At 33.9% G+C, this 23,796-nt stretch overlaps 3 protein-coding genes across 3 annotated transcripts; 1 reads left to right on the forward strand and 2 right to left on the reverse strand.

The window, feature by feature from the left end:
* Positions 1-880: 880 nt before the first annotated feature.
* LOC133304352 (RGS1-HXK1-interacting protein 1) lies at positions 881-7,892 on the reverse strand. Its single transcript, XM_061504377.1, has 8 exons — positions 7,625-7,892; positions 4,292-4,358; positions 3,649-3,726; positions 2,234-2,286; positions 1,882-2,018; positions 1,722-1,786; positions 1,391-1,449; positions 881-1,292 (listed from the first exon to the last, which is right to left on the reverse strand). Exons 1-8 carry the CDS (start codon positions 7,775-7,777, stop codon positions 1,203-1,205), a joined length of 702 nt encoding a protein of 233 aa, XP_061360361.1. The 5' UTR covers positions 7,778-7,892; the 3' UTR covers positions 881-1,202.
* Positions 7,893-10,616: 2,724 nt separating this feature from the next.
* On the forward strand, positions 10,617-17,190 carry LOC133304355 (uncharacterized). Its single transcript, XM_061504381.1, has 5 exons — positions 10,617-11,006; positions 11,115-11,308; positions 12,331-12,649; positions 14,230-14,322; positions 16,661-17,190. The coding sequence occupies exons 1-5, from the start codon at positions 10,899-10,901 to the stop codon at positions 16,694-16,696; spliced, it is 750 nt and encodes a 249-aa protein (XP_061360365.1). The 5' UTR covers positions 10,617-10,898; the 3' UTR covers positions 16,697-17,190.
* Positions 17,191-18,267: 1,077 nt separating this feature from the next.
* LOC133304343 (pyruvate kinase, cytosolic isozyme) lies at positions 18,268-21,981 on the reverse strand. Its single transcript, XM_061504358.1, has 3 exons — positions 21,676-21,981; positions 19,623-20,084; positions 18,268-19,376 (listed from the first exon to the last, which is right to left on the reverse strand). Exons 1-3 carry the CDS (start codon positions 21,913-21,915, stop codon positions 18,564-18,566), a joined length of 1,515 nt encoding a protein of 504 aa, XP_061360342.1. The 5' UTR covers positions 21,916-21,981; the 3' UTR covers positions 18,268-18,563.
* Between the last annotated feature and the right edge of the window lie 1,815 nt (positions 21,982-23,796).

Genomic DNA, 23,796 nt, shown 5'->3' on the forward strand with positions numbered 1-23,796 from the left:
AATAACTTTTTCTTATTTTGTAGGACAATTGACTTGAATTGGAGCAATAGTTAAGTTAGAAGAAATTAAAGTGATAAAAGAAAAATAGTCATTTAGTGAAAATCTTCCTAAAGCTATTTTCCAGCCAATTTTTAGCATCCAAGATAAAAGTATTGGTTAGAATACTCTCACATAACATTATCATGTTAATTAACACATGAGATTATTCATTTCAATTTTTATTACTTAATTTTCATATTTAAATGTCTTTTATTCTGTTTTATACTTACTTTACCTTCTGATATAAATATATATACATATATCAAATTAATAAACTTAAAATATCTCAAGATATTTAACAAAAAATAAATAAATTATAAACAAATTCAAGGAGTCAAACTTGATTGTCGTTTTTTTTTTTGGCAATCCAAACCTAAACTCAAGTACTTGGCCTGGTTTAAGTCTGTTTACATCCTTATAGATATGACATAAGATGTGACCATGAAATTGACATAATTAAGATTTGAACATAGAGACATACATCGAGTCACGCATCTCCTGCCATTGCTAAACTATTCTCTTGAGATAATCTCAATTTAGTGTTGACTCAGGTTTTTAGATTCAATTTTTACTCATGAACAATGATAGGATTGGTTATATGTAATTATGACTGTAAGTGATGATCTATAAAGCTATATGCGAAGGTTTCTTTTTGTTTTCATGGCTCAAATAATATAAAATCGACTTAAAAATCAATAAAGAAACATCATCAAATAAATATAAACAATAAATTAAGATCCACTCATATATATCATGGAAATAAAAACTGAACAAACTTCATGTAGTTTCATAAAACTGAACCAAACACACGCTAAATTAATCACATTTTTTTTAAAACGTGGCTGGGTTTTGTGAGTCCTAGAAGATGCATAATTATATGGGGTATTCACTCGCCGATTCTTAACAGTTGCGAACAATGAGAATATGTCTCTTTATACTTGAATTGCTGTAAAGTTGTAATATTCAAAAAAAACATTTTCAAGTTACAACTTTATTAAGGATAGCTACCTATTCACTTAATTGACTAAATAAAAGAGATGGCCCAAGAAATGGGTCTGCATTATACGTACAGCTATGTACGTCCTCAACAGAACTTATTCAAGAAAATTGCGATGACTGAGATGGATGTGCATTAAGAGAAGGTCCAAAACCTGTCCACCAATTCACACAGGAACCCCTAACTCGGAAATCTTCATTATCCGTTTGTCCACTGCAGATCTCTGTCGCTTCAAAATTGAAGCCATAGAGGCAACCTAATCACGTGTTTGTGGCAGAGAGAAAACAATGAGTAATTTAAGATGACTGAACTTTTGGGAAACAACAGAAAGACAAACAAAAGTCATAGCCTTGCCTCAGCTCGGAGTGCCAGAGATTCACGACTAGGTATATCCCGCAGCCTGTCTATTAAATCTGCAGCATGATAAAAAAAGTGTAAGTTCCAGTGCGATAATTGATATGACACATACCCAAAGAAAATATGAAAGGGAGAATTACAAAAGAAAAAATAATAATAAAAAAAGACAGGGAATGAACAAAATGTATTAATTTTCTGTATAAAAAGTGTGATTAAAATATGACTATTTTATGCATAAAAAAATATGAATATTTTTCTTAATGGTAAATATTCTATCAGAAGTTACATTTTGGTTATTTTCTCAAAAAAAATATAAAAGATAGCATACCAGCAGCTCGGGCTTCAACCTTGTACGATGATTTTGCCAGCTTTTGAAATTGGGTTCCAGCACTCCTATACATTATTGAAATTAAATATTCAGGCAATCAGGCATAATTCAGCTGTAATCAAATAACTCAGATATCCTTTCCTTAACTGATAATACATACATGAGTTCGTTACGCCCATACTTCATTTCCTTCTCAGCTAGAGCTGTCCTTTGAAGCAATTTTATGCTCTCCTTCTTCAATAGATCTACTGAAAGGCTCAAGTCCTTCACATTCTTCTCAGCACTAGCATACCGTGCCTTTACAAGTATTCACGTAAGAAGGTGAAAGAAACAACAGAATATGCACTAGAGAAATATTACAACTCTTAATACAAAACAAAAGCTTAAGATAGAATGTCCTCGATATCAAGTTACAAGATAAGGAAAGAGCAGGTTATGCATCACAAATTGAGAGGAGCAGTATGTAAGAACATAAGTTAGGGATGCATCTTGGTTGTTCAACTAAAAAATACCTCCTCACTCTGAAATCGGCCCAATGTATTACGAAACAGAAACCTTCTTGGAGCTGCAAAACAAAAAGTACTTAAAAACTAAACTAGAAAATAACATTCAAGAGAAAATTTACAAAATCAGTTGAGACTTGAGACACAGAAAACAGAATTAGATAAAACTGGTTTGAATCATAAGCAATATAGTACAAAAGAGTCATATTGATTACATTTTCCAAGAAAGATATGCAACAACAACAGCCGAGTTATACCCCACTATGTGGGGTCCGCTACATGGATTAATCAATGCATTTGAGCATGGTTAGAGATGTAATATAAAACCATTCATGTGCAATTAAATGAGAACACATGAATGATTTTATATAAATCTCTACCATGCCTCCTCAAACAAGAGTCTTTTACGCTTGTAGCGTAGACAATGTACAAACCCACCTATCTTGTGCTTAAATTCAACTCCTTATTAGAAGAATGAGGGCAACAAGAATCGAATTCTAGACCACTTGGTCATAGAGGTTCTAATACAATTTTATGTACCAACCACCCCAAAAGCTTAAACTGTTGAGTTAAAGCACATGAATGGTTTTATATCTAATACGCCCTCTCAAGCAAGTGCCCCTTGGACTTGAAGTATGAACAGCACATAAGCCCACCTAACTTGTATTGAAAACTCTGGGATATCCAGTGCCTTTTGCTGATCTACGATTTATCAGAATAAATATAATAGATTGGTGGAGGACTACAACAGTGTCTTACTCTAACTTCCACATTGCCTACAAGGTTGAGATTGCCTTCTTGATTTTCCATCCAGGTTCCCACATGATGCTTGTCATTTCAAAGCATGTATTACACACGAAAAATCTTCAAGCATATGCCACAACAAACCAAACTATACTGTAAACCTCAACATGGCTTTGATAACATTTGAAGCAAGAAACATGGAAAACAGCAGCTTCTTAACAGAATTATGATTTGAAATAAGGGAAAATATATCGTATGAAAGCTGAATACTCCTAAGAGCTATTTATACCAGCCACCAGGTTAACTGTATATTACCGAATCCAATCCAAATTATTAAAATCTGATCTAAACTCAGCTTGCTAGTCATCAAAAGGTCAAATGCTAGTCGCGTGACTACTTAGTATAATAAAAACTACATTAAAGACAAAATAGAAAGGAAAGTCAAGGAAATAACTAAAAAAAAAAAAAAAAAAGCATTGATCCTGCATTATTTTCCCAAGTTTGGCCACAGTATAATAAATTGGATCATGATAATATATTTAAATCTCAATTGTCTATCACAAGAGAATTTGGCAAAGTTAAAGATGCGAAAATCATGAATAGAACCTTTAAAAAAAATCTGAGTGGTATCACAAAAAAAATTTTGCTACTTGTAAGTGGAAATAATGGGGAAAAAAAACCTCGCATAACAAGAAGGGCGGCAGAAATAGCAAAACCAACTCCTAAAGCTGGATGCTCCGTTGCAACCATCAATCCATCTACAAAAGGGTTAAGATCATAAATCAATAATATACACATAAAAGATTACTGCAAAGCAGGAACAATTATGTTGTTTCTATGGTTGATATCATTCAGTGTTAATTCATCTAAGAAAAAAAAATTTAGAAATAAGATCGATAGTATTCAGTTTTTTTATGGAAAGTATAAAATTTATCATAGAAATCCTCCAAACGCTATAGTCTTTCACAACTAGGCTCAGAATTTGTGCAACAAAACATAGTACAACAAAACCATGTGCATTGTGAAGACTCAAAATGTAGCAAAGCTGCCTGATCTTTCTGCATATCAGTAAGGGTAAACCCCTCCCTGAAGAAACAATTATGAATTGAACACCAAATAGAGGCCTATGCCATAACAAGATTAGGGACAAAGAGAAATCCTTAGAAATGCAAGCATTTTGCTCCAACCAAATGAATAAAATGACTGCATAAATTACAAACTACAGCAATTTTGCCAAAACCTTTATACCGAACCATCAAAAGTGCTTCAAAGTTGAAGGACACACCCATCACTCACAGATCAATAATATCCATTTTTAATCACCTTTAACTTTATTGAAGAAAGCATCTTCGTAAGTTCTATACTGTGACACTGCTTCTGGTAAAAAATTCTGCAAAAGAATCATACATAACCTGGATGAGTTTGGGAGCCATTCAAATTTTATTGAGGGATAAAAAGTGATCACACATGGTCAGGAATTTCCCAAATTAATACAATATAGAACATGAAAAAAAAATAAAAAAATAAGAGGGCATGAAAAGAAGCTATAGCATTAGACAAAAAGAGATTCTGTATAAACAAGAGTAGAAAGCATATACTAGGACCCCAACAACCCCTTACAAAAAATTAAAAAGTAAATGAAAGATAGTACCTTCCATTTATTCACTATTTAAAAAATATAATGAAATAATTTTGTTTTGATCTTTAAAATGATTTGACTTTGTTTATCATTTTCTTATTGGGTTTAATATATCTCCGGTCACTGGAGATATATCTCCAGTGAGCCCAAAACGACGTCGTTTTAGGGTTGGAAGATTACAAAATTATAATGATAAAGACTAATATAACTCTAGAATAAATTAGAATTACAAAAATACCTTTTTTTCAACCCCAAAACGACGTCGTTTTGAACTCACTGAAGATAACTTTATCTCCAATCACTGGAGAAACGTTAAACCTTTTCTTATATATCAATGATTGTTAGTGCAGGCCTTATATGATCTGAAAGCAAATAAATCATGCTTCATAACTTCAGACAGGTTTAGCAGGTTAAACCATATGACAGTATGTTATTAGGTGTTTCTGGATTGAACCTGATCCAATATGTCTTGGGCTCCTGGATTGAATCTGATCAAATATGTACTAGGCTCTTTTGGATAAAATAAGCAAAATTCATGTTTGGAATTATAATTTCAATTACAATTTCTAACAATTATAACTAGTTCAGACTTTAAAATTTTATGTATGAATATACACAGAATCAGGAGATAAAATTATAATTATAATTTTATTGTTTGGGTGTAGTCCCTTTGTTTATGAGAAAAGTTTTACTAGTAAGACACCATGTAGGTCTTCTATGTTAATAGGGATTAGGGAAGATGTATACTGTTGATTTCTTGGCTGGTCATGCAGTTAGATATAATGGCAGTTTTGGAATGGAGAAGCATGCGTTTATGAGTTTTTGTGATACTTTGAAGGATGTTGGAAATTTGAGAGACGGCAAAAAAAGTAAAATAAAATAAAATAAGAGCAATAAGGACAGGAAGGAGTTGCAATATTCTTAATCATAGTACGTCATAATTTGCATCATCAAGTCGTTGCTTAACACTTACAACATTCCCTACATACTGTAAGCAAATGGTTTAAAATAGTTTTAAGGACAGTCTGCAAGCTGGTAGAAACATTATTCGACAAAGAAATCGGACAACTACTCATCCACAAGTCATGGATAACCAAAAATAATTTCCTTGCTTTAAGGTACATATCTATACATAACTTCTAATATTTAATAAATGTATAAATGTTTGTATACTAAATTATTATTCGTGTTTCAAATGTAGAATGGCATTGGTGCAATTGATAGCATGCATGTACCAGCTTGGGCTCCTGCATCAAAACGAACCACCTTTCATGGAAGAAAGTTTTGATAACATAGAATGTATTGAGAATATGCGATTTTGACATGCTGTTTGCTGTGAAACAGGAAATATTTTCAGTATTTTCATTCTCTAAAAACAGGAAACAGTGGCTGTGTTTGATTTCTGTTTTTGAAAACGGTTTTCAGTTTTCAAAAACTAAAACAACAAAAGAAAAAAAAACCTGTTTGGATACTTGTTTTTATCTTATTAATTTGAAAACTTGTTTTCCATAAAAAAAATTTAGAATTGGAAAACAAATACACATTTTAGTTGTTTTTGTTTTCTTTAACTTGTTTTCATAGATTCTCAACTCTCACTTCAAACCACCACCATCCACAATCTCCTCTACCATTTCTTCCAAAGCATCCTCAAGCTTTCAAAACTTACTCTCAAAACAAAATTCATCAAACAAGTGTTTTGATATTTTTATTCTACAAGATGATTCTAAGAAATAATTAAATGAAATAATTTTCAAAAACAAGAACAAAATGAAACTTGCCCAGTATTTTCATTTTTTTGTTTTGTGCACGATTTAGTGCAAAAGACAGCTTCCGCAAACCCTCAAAACTGATTTATATACGTGATGGGTCATGGGAGACCAAAACTCCCTCAATCAATGGAAGCAAGTGAGTTTAAGTGAGGAAAAAACAGATAGTTGTGTAGATTAAGTGAGAATGAAACAGAAATCTGTTAGTTTAAATAAGAGCAAAACAAACTTCTCTTCAAAAAGTCAGAAAAAAATATATTTCAGATTTCAATACACTGCACTATAGCAGCCACAATGGCTGCGACGCAAAAACACCTTGTGACTAGGGTTTGGGAGTGACAAAGGTTTGCTCTGCCACTATTCTGGTAACTCCAGCCCCTACTGACAAGCCTGATTCAACCAGGAAGACTCTGAATAATCATGATGTTATGAAATAATATAACACATAACTTACTACTTTTATTTGTTTATATTGATGTTCAAGGTTCAGTATAAGTATAATACAACAGGTTAAAACCTAGCTCAATAACACTTCTAGTATAATATTAGTCCTAGAACAATAATTCCTAATATTCTAACAGGTTCATTACAACTTAAGAGGTTCAGCAAATGAATATAAGATGTGGTCACAAGTATATTGTAAAACCACCATCAACTAGCTATTCTGAAATTGGTCCCTCATTACTTCAGCATGAGCTGCTATTTGATCTTGCACCCAAAATTAAAGAAAATGGAAAGTACCTCTCGTCAGAATATGCCTGTGCAAGAGGGGTGTGATGTGAGCCTTCTTTGTAAGCCAAGAGTCTGGTAACTGTTGCAACTGAAGCAACAGAAAGCCAGCTCAGCAAAACTAACTCTAACAGATTCTCAACAGACCTTTAACCACTCAACCAAACCTGTAACTACTCAACAGCTTAACAGCTGGAGTAGACAAAGCTAGTCTAAGCACTAGCACATCAGATACAGACCCCAAAAAAATAAAAATAAAAACAGAGAATGGATTCCTTTTTGTTTCTCTTCGTCCTCTTCTTTCCCTTTGATTTCAGATAATAAAGAAGAGGGGAATAGAAACCCTATATTCATCATTCACCCTCTAACCAATTAATAATGAAATTCAGCAAATAGGGTAAATGTAGCTTATGTTATCTATATCGCGTATTGCGCAACGAATCCAGACAAACAAGGAGATGGAAGGAGCCACGAAACGGTGACGTACAGAGAACGAAAAGAGTGAGGAGAGGCTATGGGAACCTGAAAAGCACGGAAACGATTGGAAGAGTTGTGTTGCACAGTACGAGCAGATTGAATAGCAGAACGCTGAAGATTCTCTGCAATCGACGCCAACGATGCTGCGGATTCTGATGTCGGAGAATCTGAAGAGGACGACGGATCTGTCGTTGCCATTTTCTGATGCGGCGTTTGTTGCTCTACACTGCTTTCGGTTCCTCTATGAATCCTCTAATGTGATTAACCATTAACATGACCATATATTTGAGAGTCTTGGCGAATATAAATGATGATCCGGCAAATTTTAGTATTTTTTTATCTCAAAAAATTCAGCCGACATTAAACTAATCTATGCAAATCTTGATGTTTTAAATTAAAGCCAATCCTACATGAATAATGTTTCCAATTAAAGCCAATCCACCATGGAAAATTTTTTATTTTAATATATAGATGGAATAAGGATTTTTTAGAAATTTAATATAAATATATTCCTTAGTCCTTACATAGTTACATTACATCTCTTTGAGTATCCGCTGTTAATGTTTAATAAATAATATAAATATATATATATATATATATATATATATATATATATATATTATGTCATTAATAAATATTACATCGTCATTTATTAGAATTTAAGTATTATATTAATTAACTTACAGTACATTTTTTCACTAAACTTATAAGCCGTGATGGATAATTTTTTAATTTTTTGTGATGGAGAATTTTACTTCCACTATTTTGCTTTAAATTTATTGTGAAATTCTCTCATCCTTTCTCAAATTTCATATTATTTGTAGCTTGTTTTCTTCTTCAAAGTTATATATTATTTATGAAACCATCCTTCCTAAACTTAAAGAAAAAATCAATAATATGGTACAAGTTGCTTTGCAAAGATATGGGTTTGAAATGAGAAAATTAATTGCATAGTCTATTTCTCTCTTTTTCTTCTTCTTTTCTCTCTTCTCTCTTTTTTCTTTATCCGGGGTACACGTGAGCCGGGTTCACTGAATATTTGCTCTTGAGATGGAATAGTGCAAATAATATTGATATGCCCTAGACAGGTGGTGGGAGAAAAAATAACTAGTGTGTAGTAAATTAATGTGAAGTAATAAATTTTAGATTTATTTCATGTAATGTGTTGTGTTGAAAACTTGCATATATGTAGGAAAATTCTTAATATGAAACACTCAAGCGCAAAGGCTTCATTTGCCCATGAATTAACCACTTTGTTGAATGGCATGTGGCTATTGAAAAATTTGTTTTGTAGATGTAAAGAAAGGTCCCAACCACAAAGTACTTGCATTAATTGATATAGGATGTTTCAACTTAACTTCTGATCTAGAGTTCAAGTCTTAAATATGCAGTTATATTAAAATTTGATAGGAAAAATTTTATGATCCATGTAATTCTGTGACTTGATCGAATTAATCAATTAAATAATGAATCAATGGAGAAATAAAAAAAAAATAGAGAATTAGTGAAGAATTTCCTGTTGCTATTGATCGAGCTAGTGTTGGAGTTATTGCTAAATTATGACATGAATTTAAGCACTTACCTACAAGGAAAAAACAGTGAAATGAGCAAATGGAAGATGAAGAGGTTTGGGCCTTGTTGCAGGAGTGAAAGGGGGAAAGAAGGGGCCGAAGTTCTTGCCTAACAAAAGATTGATGGGGTAAGGAACAATTGCATTTGCATTTGGGATATGCTCAACTATTGTAAATACCCTCATAGCACCTAGTGCATCATTGAGTGAAATCATAGTTAAGCTTCAAAACATGGAAACAATTATAAGACATCTTCATTCACATTCTCAATGTTGTCAACTCATGATGTTCAAAACTGTTAAGGAAATGTTTGTATTTGTTGCAAATGTGTGGGAGCATAGATTGTTGGATTGACTTGAGTACGCAACTAATCCATTGTCATATATTAAAAAAATTAATTGGATCTCAGTATTTAAATAGACTTTATATACTATACTTTTAAGACGAACCTTTTACAATATAGAACGAGTAAATTAACGACATATTTTTTTATGACTAAGGTGATGAGTTTACTTTTTATTAAATTATTTTCATAAGTTGGTATAATATATATTGGATGGACGGGACTAATTCCCGTTCCAGGAGAGAGGCATGATCTCTGGACTCGAATTTTTTTTCAAGAATTTGCTTGAGACATGGTTTGAATTCCTGATCCAAACAAACACTTGCTTAGTTGCCAATTGAGCTACCCTTATTTAAATTTAAATTTTACATCTTAGTATTTTTTATTTAAATTTTAAATTTTAAAAAAAATCAGCCACTCTCTCTTTCACGATTTCTATTGCTCGTGTCTTTCTCACATATAATTTTATGTTGTTTAAAAAAATAAACATTATTTCCAAAAAAAAAAAAAACATTAAACTCAATATATATATATATATATATATATATATATATATATATTAAGAATTTTGTATTTGTCCTTTTTAAAAACAGAATTAATCAGAGAAAGAGACACACAATAAAAATTACAGTAAGAAAATGTATCATTTTTTTAATTTAAATTTTAAATAAAAAAACACTAATTTTAATTTTTAACTATTTTTTTAAAGGGTAGGATATTGTAAGTTGTAACAATCAATTAGTGTTACATCAATATTACTACCCATCAATTTTACCGTTAGATCAATTATGTTGATCCAACAATTATATTTATTTTTATCTTTACATGGTTATGATTTTTCGTATTTAATGTGAACACATTAAATACGGAGAATCATAACCATACAAAGGTGAAAATAAATATAAAATATTAAATATGGAGAATCATAATCATACAAAGATAAAAATAAATATAACTGTTGAATCAACATAATCAGTCTAACAATAAAATTAATTGATAATAACATTAATAATAATAATAATTGATAGTTACAATATCCTTTACTTTCTTAAAAAATATAAATAATTTTGGCATATAATAAACACAACCTGCTTCGAGAGAAGAGCACGAGAGAAAAGTTGGTTACAGACTTACAGGTAGAGAGAAAAGGGGATACAATACAAGTCGCAATCGCTGTGGCTGCAATTACAGCCTGAGTATAGCTGTACTGTCTTCAACCGAGAAAGAGGGGGGAAAAAAGAATGAGAGGGAGAAAGAAGACGAAGAAAAACGGACTGTGAACGACGAAGCTCAACGTACTCGATAGATAGAAAGAAAACCTTAGGGGATGATAATGCATTCGTTTTTCATTTCATGTTTTTCCTCCGATTGATTTCGATTGTAAACTAAATCGGTCACAATCTTTATGATGCTTTGTGGTTCATTCTGTTTGAATTTGAGACACCGTATACAGCCATGGATGCGCGATTACGATAGGCTTCAGAAACTCGCTATCATCCTCCTTTACATTCAGGTAGGTACACTAGCTACGCCTTTTTATTTTGTTTGTTAATGCGTAGAGAACATTGTTATCTGTAATTTGTACGTTAATGTGAGTTTTGAAAATCTAAAATAATTGAAGATTGGGTGCGCGTTAATTGGATCGCTGGGAGCGTCGTACAATGGTGTATCGCTGATAAATCTTGCAATCGCGTTGTTCGCTTTGGTGGCAATTGAGAGTAGCAGTCAGAGCCTTGGCCGTACCTATGCATTCCTTCTCTTCTGCGCGATTTTGCTGGATATTTCTTGGTTCATTCTCTTCACTCGTGAAATTTGGTGCGTTTTGCAATTTTTTTTCTTTTCTTTTTGGTTCGATATGATGCAATTTAATTTGTCATGTACCATTGTGGACTATAGTTGAGACCAGGTGATTGAATCTTAGCCTGCTTGTGCAATGATTTTCCTCACCTCTAAGAAAGGGGAGGAAACGACTAGAAAGAAAAACATGGAGAGGAGAAGTGTGAATTGTCAGATTTTTTTCATTTCATTTGATAGCCATATAATATATATCTCATTAGTAAAATTGTTCAGCAATGACTATGGCGTTTCCCTTTATTGTAACCTGTGGCATCATCGCAGCAGGTTATAAAGAGCAAATATGGATTATTACCCATTCACCCCAGAATGGGTGGGACGTGATGTGAATCACTGAAATGCACTCGAGCCTCTGGAGAATAATTCCTTAGGAATATGTCTATTTCATGCCGCTGACCTTCATGGCTTGTTGAAGTAGAGTAATGGCTCTTGTATCAGATTTTTGGAAAACCTTTAGGTAGGGGATATGCCCTTCTTTGAGGCTCTTCTTCACATCCGTTGACTTTCTTCTTTCGTTGAAGTGAAAGAACAATTTCTGGAGGACAAGGTGAAACTCAATGGGGACGGTATTGATATAACTCTAATTTAGAAGGTGTATATTAGGAAGAATAGAGTCGAGAATAGTGGAGTGGCAATAGGAAGTGAGTCTCTTAGATAGTATATTCTGGAATGTCAGCTGGCAGCATCTGAGTGGAGCGAAGATCCCAATTCTGCTATTAGGTTGTTTTAAAAACTAGGGAAAGCAGAAGGGGAAGGTAAGCATGTATTGGGTGAAATTTGGTAGGAGAGCAGGGTTCTCTCCAATAACCCTTATCTTTCTATATTTTCTATTTCTCGCTGTTTCTGATTCAATATAATTACTATTTAGTTGTCTTCTCTATTATTTTCACTTCCTGAAATACCAGGCTCTATCAGAATCATACAAATGATCGTGACTCTGTTTTTCATTCATATCTCACGAAAAGCATTTTGTGTGTTTGCAGGAATATTTCTTCCAAGGATTACGCAGCATTTTTCATATTTTCAGTGCAACTTACTCTAGCTATGCAAATTGCTGGTTTTGTAGTGAGGCTATCATCCTCATTGTTATGGATTCAAATATATAGGTTAGGCGCTTCCTATGTGGACTCAGCTTCTCGAGCAGCAGATTCTGACTTAAGGAGTAGTTTCTTGAGTCCTGTGGCACCTGCAGTAGTTAGGCAACGCTCTGATTCCAATGAGATACTTGGAGGCGCTATATATGATCCGACATACTACTCATCTCTGTTTGAAGATGGTCAAGAAAACAAATATTCATGTGGGGTAGGCTAGATTACAAAGAACCATATACCTGTTTATGTTCGCTTCAATGATGAATTTAGGTTTCAATTAGTATGGGTTAGACACTTTGTTGCGCAATTTTATCGTCACCAGTACTTATTCTATTTAGAGACAATTTTTATCTATGCTAGTATCTCAAAAACACCAGTACCCTAACTTGTTTACAGCTTTATTTACTATTGGATTTAATCTTGGAGCACAATCCAGTGATCAATAAACTGCCACTAGAGCAGAGAACTGTTGAACGAGGCACAGTAGATTTTTCTACAAAGAATATCATTCTTGCTATATTTTTTCCGATGATAGTAAATTAATCATCTATGTTGCAATGTTATTCTTGGTCCTGAAGTAAGTGTTCAGATAACTAACCCAATACAGAACTCTTGTTAAGAGTGATTTATTTGGTTCTTTAGAATGTGTTTGATTATGGATATTTCCCACTACTAAAGTGATAGGAAACAGTTCCCATATATAAAAAGGATATTGTATTGATAATGAAATTAGGATTGAATTACAGAGAAATGCAAGAGAAGTACTTGCTCCTGGCCAATGATATTCTCCGATGGCCCAAAGCTAAAAGCTGAAACTGAATATAATGTACCACTCCTCTGTTACATTTTACATTTGTATCAGATCTATATTCCCTCTATATAACTAACTTTCCCTACCCACTCACATGTTTCCCTCCTAATTACAGTTAATCTCTAGGCCTACAGGTCCGGGAAATAGCCTCTTTGCAATTATGTAAAGGTAAGGCTGCGTACAAGAATAGCCTTCATCCCACCCTCGCTAGTCGGGATTTAATGGGGAGTGGTTTTAGTGTTAGGCCTACAGGTATAAACTCGTAAGGTCTTCTTCTTGGGGCCATCCTGAACCATGTTTGGATCCATGGTTCTATCAGAAAGTGAATAACTTGTTAGGAGGTAGATGAGGTTGGTTATAGAGTTCGCTACAGTTAGCAGTTAGCAGTTATCACTGTACATCTTTTAGATCCCCTTTAAATAAATATCCATTTTGTAAGCATTCTTAGATATACATTGATGCTAATGAAAGGATATGGAGGAAAAGAAAGCTTTTTTTTAGGACATTATTTTTTACTGGTGAACTTCAAGTTTCTATTTCTTAGTATTGAGATTTGAATTACACCTTTTCCTGCGTACACATGACCTGCCTATTTTGTCTAACCAATTAATTTTTATCTATTTCTCAGCTTTTAGTCAAATAATATGCATCCAGTAGATGAAATTTCATTCTTTAATTCTATTCTTCTTCCTTCCCTATTGTAAAATTTGTGGCATGGGGAGGCGCCATTTATTGTTTTTGATCTAGTCTGTATCATGTTTCAGAGATGCATAGCACTCCTACTGACATTTTAAGTTTTCTCACTGTGGAAGAGAGTTTGATATCTCTTATATTTTCATTCATTTTTTCCAGGAATCTTAATTATAGTGGTGGTTTTGATTTAATATTTTATTATCATATTCTGTTATCTATTCAATTCTTAATTGGATAAACCTCATTAGACTTTATCTACTTCATTTCATTTGGTTGGTTATTTGTAGATGCACTCTCATGGCATCACTCAGAATGAGTCAACATCGGGCGCTGAAGTTTCTCCGAAGTCATCCATGGATAGATCTTTCCAGGCTGTGGATGTATGTATCTGATTATTATATGCCCTTCTTGTAGTCTATTAACTTTTTGCAACATCATCAATCTGCATTACTTTGTCTAGAACTACTTGTGTAAGGAACTAGATTCACCACAATTTAGTGAATATTTTGGATCAAGTAAGCATTATACTCAATGATGCAGATAGGTGTCTGTCATATTATTTTACTGACTTCAAAATAACTTTAATAATTATCATTTTAGAGATTTTATTTATTTATTATGGATAATTTATGATAATTATAGTAAGATTAGGGTCCTATTAGGATACTTTCAAAAGAATAGTTTAGCTGTGAGTCTAGTTTTATTATGCCTATAAAAGTGCCTGCTATGTATAAAATGTGAAACAACTTATATTTTCAGTTATAATTTTATTCCAAGGATTTTCGTTGTGTCCTGGATTATTTTGGAGTTTCTACCTAGTGTATTCTAGGTCTTTTATTCATGGTGAGACATAGAACAGAATTGATGGTCAGATGACTTTTTATGCATATATTGCTCCTTTTGATGATGCTTTATGCAAGAGTGTATATTGAATATGAGAGGGGAGAGAGAGAGAACTCAGATTATCTTTTACTTTTGTTTTGTGTTTATCCTATGTTTTCATTACTAAGACCACAGACAAAGCTCTTTCCTCTCCAGGCTGGCATCAAGCTATGATCGATTAGATGTAAGCCTTCAGCTCTTGTTGGTAATTCAAGTGTGAATGAAGAAGTATCAAATTGGAAAGGAATGAACTTAGTGAAGATCATATAAGTGGAATGACCCGAGAAATTATTAGGTGTCTTAGAACTAGAGAATTCTCTTGTTCTATTCTATACCATTCAATGTGTTTTATCTCAGCTATAGCATTGAAAGTGTATTTGAAGTGGGACACAATAATGGCTCACATAGGTGAAGTAGTACACTTTGAATGGTAGAAAGCAAGAGATTTCTCTTGCTCTATGAGCACCAAAGAATCTCTTAGATTGAGCTATAGACCCAATTTCTTAAGGTTTTGTTTGGGTCATAATATGGTGTAAAACCCGTAAGTGTGGTTCCTTGCTAAGTTGATGAAAGAAGATCTCCCTGTGTTTTTGGGTTCCCTTGACCCAGCAACTCTAATGGTATGTCAGATTTGGTTTCCAAACTGGTTGGCAAATCTACCATTGGCTGCTGGTGGGTGTTTACATGGTGCCATTGCTACATGTTAACTTTTGGCCTTGGCTATAGTGGCACTTATTCTCTAGTTGCTAAGATTGCGTTTGTTGGTCATTTTTCTCACCATAGCTTCTATCCAACATTGGCATTGTAAAATTTCTTCTTGCATGGTAATTTATAGCAGGAAGTTTACAGCGAGAACATGATTTTGTTACTGGGGAGTTTGGATTGGTGAACAATGTAAATCTTTACCTGACAATGTAAAAACAGCTCCCTTGAGCTTGGTTTGGCTGCTTTGGCGCTATTGTTCAAGCCTCCTACTAAAGCCGATCATTATGTCTTTTATCGGCATCCATCAACCAATCGTTGCATCTATCTTGTTGTTTTATGTGAATGCCATTACCATAACAGGAAATGATCAAGTCAGCACTTAACAAATAAAGCAACATTTACTCAAGCCATGCTAGTATTGTTTGCAATACTGCATATGTATTTTCTTTACACAAATACAGTTTCAATTGAATTAGGTCCCCATATCATTTCCCACGTTTGTTTCTTACTGCAAACAAAGGAGTTGAAGCTTAAATCTGCCTTTGTTTGCTTGAGTTTGATTTTATGCTTCACATTGTGATATATGGCACCAAATTGGAAAAAAGAACAAGAAAAGAAACAGAAACACAGTTGTCTTTATTCAAGATAGCAAGAAATATCCTTGCACAAAAGGGAATATAAGGAAGATGACCTTGTAACTCTCCCTCTCCAGAGAATTTTTCTGGCCTAATCTTCCTCTAATTACAAAACTCTCAATGCCCATTCCTCTCTCCCTCTGTTTATTTAAACGATAGCCCTCTCTCTAATTCTATTACAAGACAGTTAGGATTATCCTAACTGATTCCTACCTACTAACTACTTTTATCAACTATTATTTGGGTCCACATGCCTTGCCCCCACTTTTATTCCTCCTAACAAAAGTATGACTTATCAGGGGTATTCGTACAGTATACTGCCATCTTGACCAACCCAAATCAAAGCTGTCTAGTTGATATTTAAATTCCCTATTATTAATATGATATGGTTATCTTTCAAATCCTAATCATTTTGTATTTGTATGTCGGACCTTTTATTTGTTTTCCTGTTGCATGGCATGTCTTGATCATTTTATTTATGCGCGGATCCTTGCAGGAAGAGAATGCATCAATCAAGACGGACCTTGTTTGAAATACAGCCTGAATAGCATTGTTCTCACTCCTATACCGGTTTTTTCCATTATTCAGCAACCTGTATGGGAGTGCGTCTTTGTACCATATGCATTTGTTGGCTGCTATCTCATTGTAAATGTTGCTGGAAAGAAGAGGCTCATGACTGGTACATTCTATGACAAGAATGATATCCAGACCATTTCCTTGAAGCTCCACCTAAATAAGTCTGAAATTGAGCTAAGGAAGTCATTCTGGTTACATGTGTCAAATGATTTGGGTTTTGCATTACTGACAGATCTGCATATGGGCAAGCATTTTGGCGCGCTGATCTCTAGCGTTGCATGCTGCATCTGCATGAATAGATGCCTGGAATGTAATATTTTGTTCCGGTTTTATATTTTTTTTCTTTTAGGCAGCTGAATAGTGAGTCAATAGTTAGGAAGTGAATACACATGCAAAATAATTTCATTTTTTGTTTAATTCTTTGTTGAAACTCGACCATGAGGACATATACGGTATTATAGATGCTTCGAAACCAATTAGCGTTCATATTAAATTGAATAGCAAGAATGCCACTATGGATTCTCCAACACTTGCCGGTCAAGTCCAACATATCGATGTAGGGGGAATTAAAAAGAAATAAAGATATAAAATTTAGATCAACGAACCCAAACTTGATATTTCATGGTGGATTTCGTTATCAGGGATATTTGATATTTGATATTTGATGGTGTTCTGTAGCTACTAAAGATTTGAATCTTTATTTTATTGCTTCAAGTTTTGTGTAATAATAGTTATAACTTAGGCGACATGCTTCCTTGCTTTGAGCTCTGATTACTAAATTGTTGTGTTATTACTCAGTTCACATTTTTTTTGTTACCATTGCTGCTTAACAAGACTAACAATGAAGATTAGGTTAAACATCCAGGTATTACAGCTACAAAAGTAATGAGGAGGTCCCTTGCAATGTCGTTCTTTTTGAGCCTCTTATGGGCGACATTTTTTGTTGCTTAAAACAAGATCAAAATGTTTACTTTCTCAGGCAGAGCCTGGAAGTAGAGAAAAAAGAGTTGACATTTTTGGCTTTTACAATTGGGAAGCTAGTGAACCAGGTTCCTGAACTAGCTTGGTTCATGTAGTTCAAATTGATGAACTGAACTGAATCGCTTGTAAGTTGTGAACTTAATCTAGAACTGCAAAAAATGTTTCACATGGAACTGAGTCAAGTTCTGAACTGAATCGTATAATATCAAGTTGAGTCACATTGAACTTTAACTCGGTTCATTTCCAGCCTGCCCGCTTGCAATTGCTTCTCATGGTAACTTTTGTATAAACTTTTCTATTGCTCGTGTTTACTTTTTTCAGCACTTTTTACGGAATTTGGATTCTTTGATAACAAGGTGCATTTTAAAAAACTGATAAAACGCTATTAGCACCAAGTCATAAGAATTAATCAATGGCGTATATTTTAACAAATCCATGATTGTCTAATTATATGCTTTTATTTTATTAAAAAAATGTAAAGATCGGATCATCAAATTTCAAATTTATACCATACACTTCTCAATCAAAACAGATATAAGAGTACACCAAAAACTTTAGAGAGTAAAAAATTCAAAATCCAGAAGTCGGCGAGTTTTTCGGTTTACCAAAAGCCACATACATAATCTTAACAAAGGAAAAGAGGTCGTCACTCGCCACAGTGATAACCAATCAGGAAAATATATAAAAGAAACAGTGATAGATAAGTAAAAAAACCCACCCTTATAAATGCTTCGAATTGAAGTTTTGCATGCAATATAGATTGAAAGAGGTATTATGAGACCTCATTGGCACCATCTTAAAAATTTGCCAAAAGAAGCTGAAGAACTCCTTTAAATGGGTGATCATTTCACTGTTACGATTTTGATGATAGATGCAGTGCCCACACGATGCAGAGCCACAACAGAATCCCCATTATTGCAGAGACCCTTTGCCTTGGCATGTTGAATGGCGAATTCTAATGCTTCTTCAGTTGTTTCTGCATGAGAAGCTCTAGCAGAAGCTGCACTCAATACTGGAACCAACCCACGGAATATCAGGCTATGTCTCGCAGGGGCCTCATCACTGCATGACCAATCAAATGTATCAGTCTTAATCTCAGGAACAACAACAGAAAGAATTGGCATGCCTGGCCTGTATTTAGCCACTAATTTTGCAGTGCTCCCTCCTCTAGTTAAAACCAATATAAGAGCTGCTCTAGCTGAGTTGGCTGTTCTAACAGCAGAAGAAGCTAAACTCTCCAATGGACTCATTGGTACTGGCGAGTGCTCCATCACCCTTTTAAATACATCTCCATAGTCAAGGGTGCTCTCGGCTTCAATGCATATTTTAGCCATCGTTCGAACAGCAAGTTCTGGATAAGCTCCGGCAGCCGTCTCACCACTAAGCATCACACAATCTGTGCCATCCAGAACTGCATTGGCAACATCAGTAGCTTCAGCTCTGGTTGGCCTGGGAGATTTGATCATTGACTCCAACATCTGGGTCGCAGTAACAACTGGTTTTCCTTGGATGTTGCACTTGTATATCATCACTTTCTGTGCAAGAAATATCTTCTCTATTGGAATTTCCATTCCAAGGTCACCACGTGCCACCATAAATGCATCTGAATTTGCAAGGATTTCATCAAAATTTGCAACCCCTTCTTGGTTTTCAACCTGCCATGAACATTTGAAGTAGCGGACAGAATAAATGACCAGCAACAAGTAATTAAATATACCATGTATTAGAGATAGCAAATGTCAGTAGAAATACGTCTCTTTAAAGAAAATCACAAATTTGTTAGATGATATTCAATAAACACACATTAATCATAACTGATTCAGAACACTTAACACATTTTTTAAGCAGCTCCAAAACCACTCATCTTTTTTCCATAAAGAGAACACCACCACATAACATACCTTTGACATGAGAAGAATGTTCTTAGCGTGGTTTCCCAGCAGTTTGCGAACTTCCACCAGGTCAGAACCTTTCCGGACAAAAGAAAGAGCAATCATGTCAATTTTATTGGGAACGCCCCAGACCAAGATATCTTCCTTGTCTTTGTCAGTCAAAGTTGGGAGATCCACTACTACTCCAGGCAGATTAACATTCTTTCTCTCACCAAGAACGGCAGAGTTCTCACAGCGGCATCGAACCATACCCAATTTTTTGTCACATGACAAAACCGAAAATGAGATGGTGCCATCCGCGCACAGTATGACACTCCCAGGCTTCACATCCTCAGCCAACTTTTTGTAGCTCATACAGATCATATTCTCATCTCCCTTTATGCTATAGTCAGTGGAAATTGTTATCTCCTTACCTTGTTTAAGTTGGATAGGCTTGCCATCCTTGAGAAATCCAGTTCTAATCTCAGGCCCCTGCAGCAATGTAGATACATGCATACGTAAAATGAAAGATAGATACATAAGGTAGGAATTTGACAATGTTGGGTTCATTTCTGTTAAAATGCAAGATAGCAATCACAATATGTTTGGCTTGTAGTTTTCGTCATGATTGACGATATATATCAACATCACTTTTATCTAAAACTAGTTGGGTCAGCCGTTGACGATTTCAAATAAAAGAAAGATTATATATATATATATATATATATATATATATATATATATATATATATAAAATATGATATGATAAATAAAAACATAGAAAGAATATACTCCTCCACCGTACTAATAGCTTTCTTCCCACCCCATCTTAAAACAAACTGATCGTCAATCTATTTCCCACTATATTAAATCTTGTTTTACTATTTTATGTTATGCTCTTGATAACAAAAATCGGAGGGATCTTATTGGAATATGCCTAAACTATCTCAACCTATATTTTTTCATCTTTACTTCCACCAGTACTAATCCAACTTTTCCTCGAATTTCTTCATTTCTTACCTTATTCATCCTTGTATGGCCATACATTCACCTTAATATCCTCATTCTTGCTACTCCAATCTAATGCTCACATTGCTTTTGTGTCGGTCAATATTCAACTCTGTATAGTATTCCAAACCTTATTGTGGTTCTATAAAAGTTTTCTTTTAGCCTAGGAGAAATTTTGTGATCACACATAAATCCCAATGCACTGTGCCATTCCAACCAACCTGTTCTGATTCTAGAGTTTACATATCATCAATATCTCCCCAATTCCCCCACCTCCCTTTGCAAGACTGATCTCAGATATCTAAATGCATCTTCCTTGAATACATCATGTCCTAGTATACTCACGAATTCTTCATTTGCTCCTCTTTTCATGGCGAACTCACCCTCCATGTATTCGGTCTTACTTCAACTTAACATAAATCCTTTAGACTCCAACATTCTTCTCCATAATTCCAGTTTAGCGTTAACACCAAAACACCAGATCTAATCTCATCAACAAACACAATATCATCTGCAAATAACATATACCATGACACCTCATTTGGATATCTTTTGTTAGCTCATCCATAACCAGGACAAAAAGATAAGGACTCTATGCAGAACCTTAGCGGAAATCTGTTGTAATTAGAAAATAACTTGATTTGTCATTACACGCCTTCACACATATAGTAACAACACACAAAATCCTTAGAACACACCATGTATTAAGGACTCAAAGTAAAACTTAGATGCAAACCTAATTGGAAAATAACTTGACGAACTATTACAAGCCATCACATCTGTAGTAAAACAAAGGAATTTGACAATGTTTGGTTCACTTTATGAAGTCCATCATCAGCAATGCCTTGGATTCACACCAGCATTAAACGCGAGATAGGAATCACAGTAATTAATCTTCATAATTTAAGATTAGTTTTATTTATATTTATTTTTAATCATCTATGATAAAACTGAATGCTCAAGCTATCATTTCTTATACACTCACTTGATATGTAGTAAGATATATGAAATAAATAAATAAAATGGGGATAAGAATAAAAATGAAATAAGAAAATGAAAGAAACTTTGTTCATACCTTAGTGTCGAGCATGACGGCGCAGAGAATACCAGTGTTTTCCATGGCGGCCCTAAGGTTGTCGAGGGTTTCCTGATGGTATTCATGGGAACCATGAGAGAAGTTAAAGCGAGCAACGTTCATGCCTGCTTCTAGAAGCTTCTCGATCATCGGCACAGACCTCGATGCCGGTCCAAGTGTGCATACGATTTTTGTTTTAGGCTTCTTCTCTGCCACTGTCATCGCCATCGCCATCGCCATCGCAATCGCAAATCTTTGGTCAACAACTTCTGTCACTGACACTGGTTCACGATTCAACGAAGCAACTTCCTCTTAAAACAAATGCACAAAGGAACGAGGTTGTGACCTATATATGCTGTCTGTGATTGGTCGCTGCCTTATACTTGGTCTCCTATTTTTTTGGAATTTCTTTTTTAGGTTAAAAATAATCTTTCTATAAAGATAGCACAATATACTCGTCAAACAATAAAAATAAAAAAATTTGCTTAATATACTTGAGGAAGAATTCTTTCTACACATATCATAAAAACGTATGATGCTCTTTTTTGTTTTTTGTTTTTTTTTTTAATAGATGAACATCATACTTGTTGTATCTATAACTTGATATTAGAAATTTTCTACTACATTAAACTTCTTTTTCCCTAATATCATATTACAAATTTCATCAAATTGATATCAATTATGTTAAATAAAAAAACAAACAAACAAACCTTCTAGCTCTTAAGCAATTGCAATTGGCTAATTTAAACGTTCTTATATAGGGAGTATGTTTTATATAGAATATAAGATAAGAAATAAAGATACTCGAGCTCAGATGAATATTGTACCCGTGGCAAATAAGACAAACTGTTCAAAGACCCTTTATATTCTTGTGAGAACAAAAGTTGCATGACACAAAAGAAGAAAAATCAACATAAATTTAATTGGGAGAAAGTAATAAAACAAGTGAAAACTAGATTGGAGGATGGTGTCTTTTAGGAGAGAAAAATAATTAGTAGTACGGAGAGATAAAACCTTGTCCTTTTTTTTTTTTGGTAGAGAAAAGGAGGACTAAGCCCCAAAGCAACAAAGGAAATAAACAAAAGAAAACTACGAATTACAAACTACGACACGTGATCTTCCCATATCAGCATAAAGAAGCGAAATTATACCAGGAGGAGGATCCCCCCACACCAACTGATCTTCTTGATTACCATGATCAATAATAAAATTTGCTAACCAACCTGCACAAGAATTTGCTTCCCTTAAAGTGTGTTGAATAATAATAGACCAACTCTTTCCCAACTATGTCCATATGCGAGAAATCAACTGATTTTCACGGACTGCTACACCACGCCCGGTGAGCACAATAACCGCACTAGATGAATCACTTGCAATCATAACATTACGGAACCCAACATTCCATGCCATCTCTAGATCCCGCAAAACTCCCCACAGTTCAACCTTAAAAGAAGAACATGTTCTTAATTTAAAAGCAAAACCACCCAGCCATCTACCTTGATTATCACGAATAATTTCCCCACAAGTAGCAAGACCAGGATTTCCACACAGAGCTCTATTCGTATTCACCTTTATGCAATCAGAAATAGGGAATTGCCAAGAACCTTGTCCTTTTAAATTCTTGTTCCCCATATTTATTTATTTAACTATTTATTTATCTATCTTTCTTTCTAATTTATTTTTTAGTTTTATTTAATTTTTCTCTTATTTAATTTTCTTTCATATTTTTTAATTTTTTTTCTTTTTTAAAATTCATCAATTATATTGGTTTGGAATAAAGGTATTGTTGTTGAGATTGATGTTTTCTTTAAATATTAAGACAATTTTATCATTTTGTTTATTTTTTCAAATTATAGACCAATTTATCCCTCTTCTTAAACTATATAACAATTTATCCCTATTTAACCAAATCATAATCCTTGATGAGTCATTTACTCGAGTAAGTAACTCATTTACTCAACTAAGTGCGGGTCAAACTTTGATCAAACAGTTATAAATTGATATATAGTGTGAGACACGAGACAAATTGAGAAATAAAGTTATATTTTTGGATTTAAAGTTTCTAAAATTACTTTAGATAACTTTATCTAATGTTCATCAAAATACACACAAAAAAATGTG

This window comes from Gastrolobium bilobum, unplaced genomic scaffold, assembly GCF_033153095.1.
Source record: "Gastrolobium bilobum isolate Gb01-03AN ecotype WA unplaced genomic scaffold, APGP_CSIRO_Gbil_v1 utg10043, whole genome shotgun sequence".
Lineage (NCBI taxonomy): Eukaryota > Viridiplantae > Streptophyta > Magnoliopsida > Fabales > Fabaceae > Gastrolobium > Gastrolobium bilobum.